This window comes from Asterias rubens, chromosome 13 (genome assembly GCF_902459465.1).
Source record: "Asterias rubens chromosome 13, eAstRub1.3, whole genome shotgun sequence".
In the NCBI taxonomy this organism is placed as follows: Eukaryota; Metazoa; Echinodermata; class Asteroidea; order Forcipulatida; family Asteriidae; genus Asterias; species Asterias rubens.
Genome location: NC_047074.1, coordinates 10,791,026 through 10,803,719, shown reverse-complemented (window position 1 = coordinate 10,803,719; position 12,694 = coordinate 10,791,026). Strand labels below are relative to the sequence as shown.

The 12,694-nt window shown below is 37.8% G+C and overlaps 1 protein-coding gene across 1 annotated transcript; it reads right to left on the bottom strand.

The window, feature by feature from the left end:
- Positions 1–2,835: 2,835 nt before the first annotated feature.
- LOC117298837 (tripartite motif-containing protein 45-like) lies at positions 2,836–12,468 on the bottom strand. The gene is made up of 4 exons (XM_033782182.1): positions 12,295–12,468; positions 5,559–6,790; positions 4,411–4,496; positions 2,836–3,125 (listed from the first exon to the last, which is right to left on the bottom strand). The coding sequence occupies exons 2-4, from the start codon at positions 6,760–6,762 to the stop codon at positions 3,054–3,056; spliced, it is 1,362 nt and encodes a 453-aa protein (XP_033638073.1). The 5' UTR covers positions 6,763–6,790; positions 12,295–12,468; the 3' UTR covers positions 2,836–3,053.
- Between the last annotated feature and the right edge of the window lie 226 nt (positions 12,469–12,694).

Sequence of the window (12,694 nt, the reverse complement as noted above, 5' to 3'; positions counted from 1 at the left end):
TATTAATAGTAATTTGATGTGTTTTTTTAATCTGTACCTGGTGACTTGAGCAGGCTGAGCTAGATTTGTGGGTGTTAAGTGAAAACATTGTCAGTGTTTTGTTTATGGTGACTATTAATTGGTAATTAAGGCCTGCATGCTATTACACACAGATCAAGGGTCGGTTTTACAAAGATGGTCCTATCTTAGGACAAGTCATATTGAAAACTTATCGCATAGTACTAAATTAGGATTGGTATGAACTACTCTAAAATCATTGAGCTTTCAAAGTGAAATTAACTGGTTTATTTTACTACAAATCCTGTTATTTGTCTTCTGTACTTCATAATCATCATGTCAAAATATTTACAGAATTCACCCAATTCTTAGTTGTGCCATTTTGGGAGGCAATATCCCTGGGTGTTAAAAAGTGTAGGGTGCATTTTATACGTTTACTATAAATTATTAGTGCAGTTTGACTCCTTAAACGGAGACCGTGGCGGACAGTGGCCGTATGTGGCATTTGTGCAAGGGGTCAATAGGGGTCAAAGGTCAGTTTTAAAATTTCTTGATTACTGTTGGATTAACTATAAAGGACATAATCTGGTATAATTCTTAGAAGTGACTGCTGTGCAGACCATAATCTGAGTTATCTCAACTTTTGTGTCAACGTTTGTTTTTCTTTTGTTTTTGTTTTGTCAGTATGGGCTGTGTTTGAGAAAAAACCTTCGCTGTTAGTACAGGACTTGATTTAAATATGTATTTATTTATTTATTTATTTATTTATTTATCTATTGAAAATGGATCAAAGATAGTAGTATATTTAACAGTTGAGAAAGATAGATTTTTATTGATTGCTAACAGTACTTTATATTATGTGCTTTTTCTGAAATGTTGATTTAGGGTCGTATTTATTCACGCATGTATTTCATTTGGTGCCATTACATCGATTACAATATTTATTTAATTTTATCAATTTTGTAACGTAATGGAGATGATTTTAATTACTGTAGAAACTGCTTATTTGTGTTTAAGGCGACATCTTGTTCAAACCTTAACTTTAAACAAACCGCAACTGAATATAAAAAAAACATATGTCTCCTTGGTATTGCTTTTTGTTCTTAAAATAACCCCTTGTCGTTTTTTCCAAATTTGGCCCAATATTATCAAACGTCATTATTTTCACAAATTTTGCAATGAAAAGGCATCACTAAGACCTACTGCATCATTTTAGGGCGTAAAATCAGAATGTAAAATTTTGGCCACATTTTGACAAAAATTCTGAACTTAACCCTTGTCGTTTTTTCAATTTTGGCCCATTTTATCAAATGTCAATATTTTCACAAATGTTGCTGCAAAAAGGCATCAGTAAGGCCTACTGCATCATGTTATGACGTAAAATCAAAACGTTAAATTTGCGCCCAATTTTGATGAAAATGCTGGACTTATCCTTGTTGTTTTTTCAATTTTGGCCCAATATTATCAAATGTCAATATTTCCCACATATTTTGCTATGAAAAAGGATCAGTAAGACCTACTGCATCATTTTATGGCGTAAAATCAAAACGTTAAATTTGCGCCCAATTTTGATAAAAAATGCTGGACTAACCCCTTGTATTTTTTTCAATTTACACCCAAAATTATCAAATGTCAATATTTCCACATATTTTGCTATGAAAAAGGATCAGTAAGTTCTACTGCATCATTTTATGGCGTAAAATCAAAACCTTAAATTTGCACTCAATTTTGATAAAAATGCTGGACTTGTATTTTTTTCAATTTTGGCCCAATATTATCAAATGTCAATATTTCCACAAGTTTTGCTACAAAAAGGCATCAGTAAGTAAGACATAACGCATCATTTTAGGGCGTTAACTCAATTTTTTAATTTTGGCCTATTATTATTTTCACAACATTTTCACAAATTTTTCTATGCAAAGGCTTACTGCATAATTTTAGGGCGCAAAATTAAAATGTTAAATTTTGGCCCAATTTTGATCAGGTTCTTTTTTCTTCAGTTTTGGCCCAATTTTAATCATGCAATGTTTTTTTACAATTATGGGTAAAGTTTTAAGAAAGGCCATCTGGAAGGCCTACTGCACTAGTGCAGTGCGTAAAAATTTAAATTTTGTTTAAAAATGCCTTGCGGTTTGACTCTTTTCTTCAAATGTCAATATTTCCACAGATTTTGCTATGAAAAGGCATCAGTAAGACCTACTGCATCATTTAAAAAGGCGTAAAATAAAAACGTAACATTTTTGCCCTCATTAAAAGTGGATAGATTTGCTGGTGTTAAAAAATATATAAAAAAAAACAGGTTTTCGTTGTTTTCTTTTTAAAACAACATACACACGCAACTGTATTGTATATTTCTTAAAATTGTTGCCAATATCTCATGAGGTGTAAGTTTTTAAGATTGTCCTAAATTTGTGCAAATTATGAAAACTATCTAAAACAGTAAAAACCAGGCTAAAAAAAACCTATAAACCTGAGTCAAACACATACTGCACTTAACAACAAATAATTAGCAACTAAACTTGGTTAAACTCATCAAACAATATTCAACTGGACTGGTGTGACAATTTTAACAAAAATGCTTGACACTGTGAACTTACACATGAAAAACATCTATGACAAGTAGTAGTACTTGTGGGTTAAAGGCACTGGACACTATTGGTATAAATATGAACTACTCAATTAATTGCTAGCATGAAAACTGACTTGGTGACGAGCAATGAAGAGCTGTTGATAGTAACACATCGTGAGAAAAGGCTCCCTCTGAAGTAGTTGCTTGAGTAAGAGGTAATTTGGGCATCTGAAAACACACAAATTTGTGCAACAAGAGTTTTTTTCCCTACTTTTAGTAATCTCTCGCAACTTTAATGACCGATTGAGCTCAAATTTTCACAGGTTTGTTTTTGTATGCATATGTTGGGATACACAAAGTGAGATTACTGGTCTTTGACAATTATCAATAGTGTCCAGTGCCTTAAACTGTACGTCAACGAAACCCCGCTGATACCACTGATGCGTCGTCGGCGATTCCTGAAGGGTGCTCAGTACATTATTTTCCCTCAGCGTCTTGTTTTACGACGCTTCACCTTCCTTGCTTCAACTACCTGCGTGGACGCTTTGCTGTTGGCGATCTGTAACATTACAAAACGAGAAATGATGCAGGCATTTAAAACAAAAAACTGTATGATTCAAACTGATTGGCCAATCTCTGTGGTCTAGTTGGTGTACAGGGGTCGATATCACAAAGAGTTACGACTCATCTTATCTCGAGTTAGGAGGCGTAACTCGTCCTAACTTAGGATTAATCTTAAGGTCTGCATGCTTCAGCGCAGGGTTGGGACTCGTCCTAAGTCCTAAGATTAGTCTTAAGTTAGGAAGAGTTTTGTGAAATCGACGGCAGACACTGCTCTAGAATTGCAAAGGTTGTGGGTTCGAATATCATCCGAGTGTTTTTTTTTTTAGAACTTGGAAGTACAGAGTATCCAGTGTTATAACACCCCAATATTCTGCCTTTTCATTGGTTTAGAGCGCGTCACATGATATGTCTTAGTTTTGCTAGACGACTGCCGTGTGATAGTGCATCGGTTTGCCGTGCGCTAGTCCGAAAGACTAGCACACGGCGTGCAGTACCCAGACGTCCGTTGCGTGCACGAGGATGATAAATTAATAGTCTGTAACCATTTCGGATTACATGACACTACATGCAGAGCACAGTAAAAGTTTTTGCAATCTGTATTCGCGTCGTCCGTGGATTGTAGCATTCAGGTCTGTAAAGTATGTACAGTATTTAGAAATGTTTGGGGTGTTATAAAACAAATATTGGCTGCTTTTACTCGTGCAATGGTTTAAACTATGACTCCCTCGGTGATCCCTGGAGCGTTCTATTTTCGCCTCGGGAAAATAAAACGCTCCGGGATCACCTCGGGAGTCATAGTTTTAACCATAGCACTCGAAGCGGTCAATATTTGTATACCAACACACATCAGTGTAAAGGTTGAACTAGAATTAATATTCTTCATCCCTGACGTAAATTTAAAATCTCTTAAAGGGTGTATGTACTTTTTGTAGGACAAAAAACACAATGTCCGCAGATTTACACTAAACGTACACAGTTCGAAGATAATGATAGTAGAAAGCTTCCCTGAAAATATTACGTGCTGAGGTGCTGTAGTTTTGGGGAAATGAGTAAAACAATGTCATGAAAATAATTTTCGCCACATGAGACAAAAATTATTTTTAGCATGTACAAACGTATTTTCATGACATTGTTAACTCATTTCTCAAAAACTACAGCACCTCAGTAAGTAATATTTGAAGGGAAGCTTTCTACTATCATCATCTTCAAACCCTGTAAGTTTAATGTAAATCTATGGACAGTCTGAAAAAGTACCCAAATCCTTTAAAGATGTGTAATACCTGCTCTCTTTTGACTCCTGGCACTTCTTGATCTTTTTCCTTGAAAAAAGCTGGAACAGAAGTTATTGAGTTGTCTACCACAGTAGCTGCGAATAAAATAAGAAAATCATAAGTAATAATAAAAAGAACAACAAAATAATAAAAATTCTTATATAGCACATTCACAATAACCGTCTCAATTTGCTTTACATTAGTGCCCTGAGCATTGAGCCCAAAAACATCCCTTTACTCTTTCTCAGCTCCTTGGGGAGTACATCTATACAAACAGTTACGAGCAACCATAGCGCTCCAAAGGCTTCTTCATACACAATATCAACCTCTTAACCCCCTCGCAGGTACCTATTTATACCCCTGGGCATAGTTTCAAGTCCGAGTCTTGACACTTAACCAATAATGCTTTGTCCTTCAGATGGGACGTAAAGCAGTAAGTCCAATAGGAGACTTTCCAACGCTAGGTGGCAGCAGACATACCGGGTAAATTTCCATTGTTTACGTAGTTCTGAACATGCGCATAATTCTGAGAACAATGGATTTACCCGGTAAGTCTGCTGCCCTCTATCGTCCCAGAAAGTCTCCCATTGTGTTGCAAACGGCACAATGCTTGTAAGAGAACCGTCAGTGAAATAGAACTAAGCCTGGTTAATACTTCCTGCAAATGCGAATGCGTTACGAATTTTGAAGTCACATGGCTGTTTGAGCGCAGTTCAACTGTTGCGAATTATTTGTTGCGAATTCGCGACGCCAAAATTTGTATTACCTTCACGGGAAGTATGAACGGGGCTATACACGATAAGAGTTTAAGAGAAGAAAAGAATTTGCCCTGGTGGTTTGGCAGTGGCTGCTGACAGTAAACCCTATTAGGGTGCTATAAACCGATCTCATGGTTGAACATTTTTGGACTAAGCAATCAATAGCCGCGACTGCGACACTAGTCGCACTAGTCACCCAGCCGTCGATTTCACAAAGAGTTAGGACTCGTCTTATCTCGAGTTAGGACGAGTAACTCTTCCTAACTCAGGATTAATCTTAAAGTCTGCATGTTACAGTGCAGGGTTGGGACTAGTCTTAAGTCCTAAGATTAGTCTTCAGTTAGGAAGAGTTTTGTGAAAGCGACGGCAGGCTTGGAATAAAATACAACTCCTACCAACCTTGCTCGGCTCCACTCTCTGGATGTAGTGAGGTGACAGTGGATCCGAACGTCCCAAGACCGTGCCCCAGCCCCGTTCCTTGTTTCTTCGTCGGTGGTGGTAATAAGGCAACTCTGCCCCCCAACTCCACTTGACCAAATAGCCATGGTACTCGACGTTTCCGTACCTTTACAACCTTCATGAGGGGTAGCCCATGGTAGAAGTCTGAAGGCTTTCTCTTAAGAAGTGTGGACAATTCGTCCTTGACGATTGCCTGTAAATGACCGAAATCTTCGTCTGACGACACATTGGCGACTTCATTGGCTGTGTCTATGGCATGACGCATTTCCCACATAGCAGTGTCGACCTTCACTGCGCAGCGATTAAGCGTCACTCTCTGCTCCTGGTACACTCTGTCAATTTTCTGGATGAGACGCATTTTTTGGCTGTCAATGTACGTTTGATACTCGCTGGCGGACTCGTTCACTGTCTTAATCAGGATTTCAGCATGAGTTTTAAATTCTGGGACTGCTTGAAGGGCAAAGGCTTCCGACATGGATTGTAACCTTGTGACAGCTTTCTCAAGGCTTGCTGTACATTCTTTAATCCAACTTCGACATTTTGAGTTGTACAGATCATTGTCCACAACTGTATGGTTTTGACTATCGTGCTTGGCAATTCTGCAATCTCTACAGGCCCACTGTTTACAAGTTTGGCAGCAGAATTTCAACTTCTCTCCGGGGTGCTCAGTGCACAAGCGTACCCACTCCTTCCTTGGTGTCTTGAGACCCTTACCACCACTAAGGTCATCAAGAGATACCACTTTGTGTTGAGACAGAGCAGGGATGTTGCCATGAACTATCTTACAATTCATGCACAAATACATACTGCAGTCAAGACACCTGGATGCTACGTTGCCCGTCGCTAAACATGCTCTGCAAATAAGCTCTGTCTTTGGACTTTTCGTCACTTCTTCCTGGATTCTAAAACCTTTAAGTTTTTCCACGAGGTGGGAACTTGACTTGAGTTTATCGACGAGATCAACTTTGGTTTCTCGAGAGCAGAGTGGGCAGACGATGACTTTTGTAGCTCCATCGGATTTACACAAACAGTTTTTACAAAAACTGTGCAGACAATGTAGGATCTTCGGATCCTTAAACTGCTGATCGCACTTAGGACATTCCAGCTTAGCAGCGTCATAACTTGAAGATGAGAAGTTCGCCATCTTTGAGTTTCTGTTTCTCCTCAACTACCTGTAATGTAATAGATAGTGTTGTAATATTAATTTTGAAAGTGTGTTGAAAAACTTATCAAATGGTTAGTCTTTCCTATACAGTCAACTGAAAGAGTTTAAAGTTTAAAGACACTGAACACTATTAGTAATGTGTCAAAGACTGGCCTTCACAGCTGGTGTATCTCATCATATGCATAAAATCACAAACCTGTGAAAATCTGAGCAAAATCGGTCGTCGAAGTTGCGAGATAATAATGAAAGAAAAAACACCCTTGTCACATGAAGTTGTGTGCTTTCAGATGCTTGATTTTGAGACCTCAAATTCTAAATCTGATGTCTCGAAATCAAATTCAATCTCACTGCTCTAGAATTGCACAGGTCTTGGGTTTGAATCTCACCCGACAATGCCAGTGACTTTGTCTTCACAGGGCTCGGGAAAGTACTGAGTATACAGTGCTAACTCACACTTAAGTGTGTATTGGGTAAAACCATTGCAAAATTAATATCCTTTATCCCCGATGCAGGTTTTGTTTTCTCTGCTTGAAGACACTGGACACTATTGGTAATTGACAAAGACCGGTCTTCTCACTTGGTGTACCTCAACATATATGAACAAAAAAACAACCTGTGAAAATTTGAGCTCAATTGGTCGTCGAAGTTGCCAGATAATAGTTATGGAAGACAAAACACTCATGTCACACAAAGTTGTGTGCTTTCAGATGCTTGATTTCGGAACCTCAAAATCAAATTCTGAGGTCTCAAATACTTGAGTTTGAATATTCTAGTGGAAAATTACTTCTTTCTCCAAAACTATGTTACTTCAGAGGGAGCCGTTTCTCACAGTGTTTTATACTATCAACAGCTCTCCATTGCTTGTTATCAAGTATGTTTTTATGCAGAACAATTATTTTGAGTAATTATCAATAGTGTCCAGTGCCATTAAGTTGTTAATTAATTCCCATTGATTTTAACAAAGAGGTTGACTTTTTATACTATATTATTTACTTTCCTTTACCATTCATGCCACAACATTTATTGGATCTGTGAGACACTTCCAGCTGAAAGTTCCAACATGGTCATTGTTTATTGCATGGAATTTGGAATCACAAGTAGACTCATTTGCATATTCTTTTGTGTTTATATAGTTGTTTCATGTATCGTAGCGTCATACGTTATCGACCCTCATATTTTTTCGGTCCCCAACTTTGATTCCCGTTTACCGCAAGATTGTGCAAGCTGCACCGGTGACAGAAGCTATATGAAGTTTACTCACAGTCTGTATTTTCATCAGGCTTAATCATGCTGAGAAAAAAGTTTCCTGTTGTTGGTTATGCTCAAACATTTATAAAATGATTGATTTTTGGTACTAATCACTAGTGCATTATTATGCCAACATTCAAATGAGTCAAAGAAACATCATCCAACCTCGAAGTTCAAAACAAAATTACTATTTCATAATCTGCTAGATTGAGTTTCATTCTGCTTTAGTCACTAGATGGATCACGTTTAGGTGGTTACTATTTGGGATTCTATGGTGTGCCAATATGGTGAAAATGACAAAAAATCTTTTTCATTTATTTACTGCATACTGTAATAAATTCCGTAATAAATATTAAGTCTACATTAAAGAGAAAATATCATAGATTGGTTTCTTATCTCCTGAAACCAAACATTACTGGTCTGAAATGGGGGAAAACGGATTGTTATGAAGTGTGTGTGTTTCAAGGGGGGGGGGGGGTGTTTTACTTTCATGCCTTATGATATATCTGGATTCTAATATAGTAGCCAAAATGCCTTAGGACAAAAATGTAATTAAATTTGTTAAGTAGTCATTGATAATATTTTTGATTTATTTTGCATGCCATCCTAGCTTCTGAATATTCAATAAAATACCAACCAATGAAAGGAGTGAAAACGTATGACGTTGCTCCAATGTCGTGCATGCATATAAGCACTGTTAATGGCGGACTGTCTCTCGCAACGTAAATCCAAAACTTTAAAAATTTCAACACACCATGAAGTGTAAGTGTTATTGTTAAAAAATTGGATAGATGATTTGAAGAAAAAAATACTTAGTTTTTGATTGTGAACAATTTTCCTGTTATCCTACTGAAAACACATGACACCAGGATATATTCATTAGCTTAGTAACAGCCCAGGAATGCAGTATACACTGTTCCCTGTGGGTCTCTTTCATAATCTTAATTGAGTAGCAGGGCTAATTCTACCTCCATGGTTGCAAGACATCAGAGGCAAAGTTCTTGAAGCCATTGGACCCTTTCGGTACAGAAACAAAATAAAAGTTCACAGATTTACAAATATTTACAGGGTTTACAGAAGGTAGTGGTGAAAGACTTCTCTTGAAATATTATTCCATGAAGTGCTTTACTTTTTGAGAAAACAGTAAAACAATATCAATTCTCGATAGCGAGAATTACGGATTTATTTTAAACACATATCATGACACGGCGAAACGCGCGGTGGGTTTTCCCGTTATTTTCTCCCGACTCCGATGACTGATTGAGCCTAAATTTTCACAGGTTTGTTATTTGATATAGAAGTTGTGATACACGAAGTGTGGGCCTTGGACAATACTGGTAACCGAATGGGTCCAATGGCTTTAAAGAGATATAGTTTTGTAACTGAGCACTGGTTTCAAGTCAAGTACCACTAAAAACAGCAAATAACCCAATGAATCATTAGATTGAAGTGTGCTTAAACAAAAATGCAAAAGCATAACTTTGTCTGAACTTTTACCAGAAAAAAAAAAAGTACGCACTTACACACGGACAACATATCGGCTTAAAAACTATGTTTTGACCATTACAAAATAGGAATTTTCTACCGACCATTTTCCACCCTTCCGCCTGTCACAAGAGAGCTCTGTAGTTTATGGTATTATCTGGTTAAGTACATGCCACCTAGCTGAAACGTAAGTTTGGGGCATTGCCCTACGTCATTGACCATATATGGAAGTATAACGGGGTTTCTTTTGTAAGTTATTTCTTGCATAGTAATGAGGTGATTTTGTATGGGGAACCTTACGGGCAGTGGAATGTCTAAGGTTCAGATCCGTCCAGCATCTCGAGGAGTGCATTAGCACAGTTTGGCGTTAGCCTAAGAAATTATTGGCGATAGCCTAGTAGTGTTTGGCGATAGCCTAGTAGTGTTTGGCGTTAGCCTAAGAAATGTGTGGCGATAGCCTACAGTAGTAAAGTCATATTTGGCGCTAACCACGGAGTCCAGCGATAGCTGATAGATTATTAATTTGGTGGATGCAAGGGACACTGCAGCAGAGGACAGACGGTACCGTGGATGTGGGTGCCTTTGGAGACGCGTCGCTACACCCGGAACACCCGGCTGAAGTGGAGAGACTCCCGGAGCCTAAGGACGAGAAGGATTGGTGATGGAAACTTGAAACGAACTTATATTGTGGACGCCAGAAGAGTAATTTGTGGACGCAGTAGTCATCCAGACTTTGAAAGATTATTGTTGAACTGATTTTAGGCAGTTTCAGTGAAATTTAATGCAGGTGATTTTTTCTCTGACAAGATGTGGTCTGTTAAGGTGTATTCTAAGAAGTAAAAATCAATTTAAAATTTTGAAATCGAATGTTTGGTTGCAGAGATATACCGTTTTTAATGAGCGTGGATCGTGCAAAAAACGTACCTGTGTTCAAGTGTTATGTTTTTCTTCATATCGGCTACAGCCAAGTTTAATGCACAGCCTATGGCAATAGAGGGCACACTATAATCGAGCGCCCTCTATCAATGGGGAGGTTTACAAACTGTACTGCGCGGCGCTAGTAATGATTTTTATGAACGGCAAAAAGTGATATTTTGTGAATCAAACTGAGGAGCGGCATCATGGGGGAAATTGTTAACTATAAAAATTAAATATGTGTCAAGTTTTGCAGGTGTTTGTGTGAATATTCTTTATTAATTATGCCAACAAATAGCATTATTAAATTAACCAGAATGGAATAAAATAGAAGAGTTTATGACTGGAATGTTTTCTTTAATTTAAGATCAGTTGATCCTTTGATTTAAAATTGTAGCATTAATACAGTAAAAATTTAGAACAATCTTTAAAAAACTTTAGGGATGAAGGCATTGGTACACATCGATTATTTTTGTTATATTTACAAAGACAATTTCTAAAAACTAGTGGCTACAATACAATCAATTGTTTTGTTCTACTTTCGTTTCAATTAGTATAGGCCTTAAAAATAGATAATAAATACTAGTTTCTTTTGACTCAAGATGAGCAGTCTGTTATTATCAATTCAGAACGTGGAAATTATCAAAAACAAGATCGGGCAGCTTTCCCCCAACCAAGACGAAACATAATATTAGAGCCCCGGCCTATCAAACTTATTGTAACACACGCCCTCTTGTGTTGGCACATCACGGAAACACGAAGATGTACGGAAGTATTTAGGACAACTTTGCAAGAAATGGTTGAAGTTGAACAAAAGCTCTTGGAGGGAGAAGAAAACATAATCAAACTACACCAAATTTTCACAAGTTAAACTTAAAAGTATGGGAATTAGCACTGACAAAGTCGCATTCAATTTTGATGATTGTCTCTGGAAGAAATCTTGATTCAAAAAACGGAAAACGCCGACAAAAATAGGTTTTTATGGTAAAAGCTGTGCGACTAGATGTACCATGTGCGGAATTTTATCGGCTACAGGATGATGTAATCGTTATCTCATTTTGTGTAAAGATGTGCTCCCTCATCGCAAAAAAACGTCTTCGGGCTTCTTCAGCGCTTTCCGAAGATTTCTGAAATCCGTAGTCCACGGGGTTCATAGGTGACGTCATGCACAAACGAATGGGCGCTGCACGCGAGGCCAAGCCTCCGGTTTTCGTCGTTCCTCTCTATTTTTTACAATATCTCCGAAACTATTCATTCGATTTCAAATATTTTTGAAATGTAAGCACGAGGAGAGAATGCTTCTACCTGCTGTCAAGTATCATAGTTGTGAGTTGTACAAAATGTGGGATAACTTTCCGTATGGCGCCACCACTTTTTCACTCATTTTTACAAAAAGGGATATGTCAATCAGGTAAATTAGATACTATATATTATTTTATTTCGAATGAAAAAGTGGTGGCGCCATACGGAAACTTTTCCAAAATGTGAGTTGTGATTTAATATATTTCGTTCTTTTTTTTCGGGGCTGTGTGTGTGGTGTGTTTTGGTACACGTGAAATCAACTTGATAGAACCATTAGAACTGCCTACTGATTTGCGACATCGTAATTTAATAATTTATTCGTACTTATTTTCCTTTGTTAAATTGGTCCAAGTGTAAATATTCAATTGTAAATAAATAAGTTAGCGTAAAACGCATTAATTCAAAAGTCGGCGTTTATTTGTAGTTTTGTGGTGTGCTTGGAGGAACAGTTTTCTTTTTTACTTTTGATTTTGGGTATTTGGGAGAAACTATAAAGATGATGAACAAACCATAGAGTCTAGACTATATAGAGGAAGGACCTTCCTCTATGGACAAACATACCTTTCAAATCACACGGAGACACAGCTTCTTCCAACTCAACTGTCAAAGTAAAAAATAATCCGGATTTTATCGAGGTTTTGCATACCATTACATACAAAACTCACAATCCAGTACGGAACACCACCCGAGTCTACAGCCCTGCTGACAGAAATTGAGCGCGGTGCACGTGTTGCCGACCGCCCCTTCCTTAGTGATAAGTGAAGATCATTAAAACGTGTAGTTGGTGTCAAAGAGCCAAGAAAGTGGCCCTTTTCGAAACCACGGCTTCGGCTTTGGATTCGGCTTAGCTCAGGCTAGCTTGGCCCAGCCGGTTGTTTTAACAATTGCGCGTGTTTTGCGTGTGCGCTCAGGAGCTTGAAGCATAATCCAAAGCCAAAGCCGTTTTTTTCGAAAAGGGCCA

Coding starts and splice junctions, on each gene's coding strand:
- LOC117298837 (XM_033782182.1), bottom strand. CDS start 6,762: ATGGCGAACTTCTCATCTTCAAGTTATGACGCTGCTAAGCTGGAATGT. Junction 4,497..5,558: donor AGAGAGTGGAGCCGAGCAAG/GTTGGTAGGAGT, acceptor TTTTATTCGCAG/CTACTGTGGTAGACAACTCA. Junction 3,126..4,410: donor CAGGAGTCAAAAGAGAGCAG/GTATTACACATC, acceptor GTAATGTTACAG/ATCGCCAACAGCAAAGCGTC.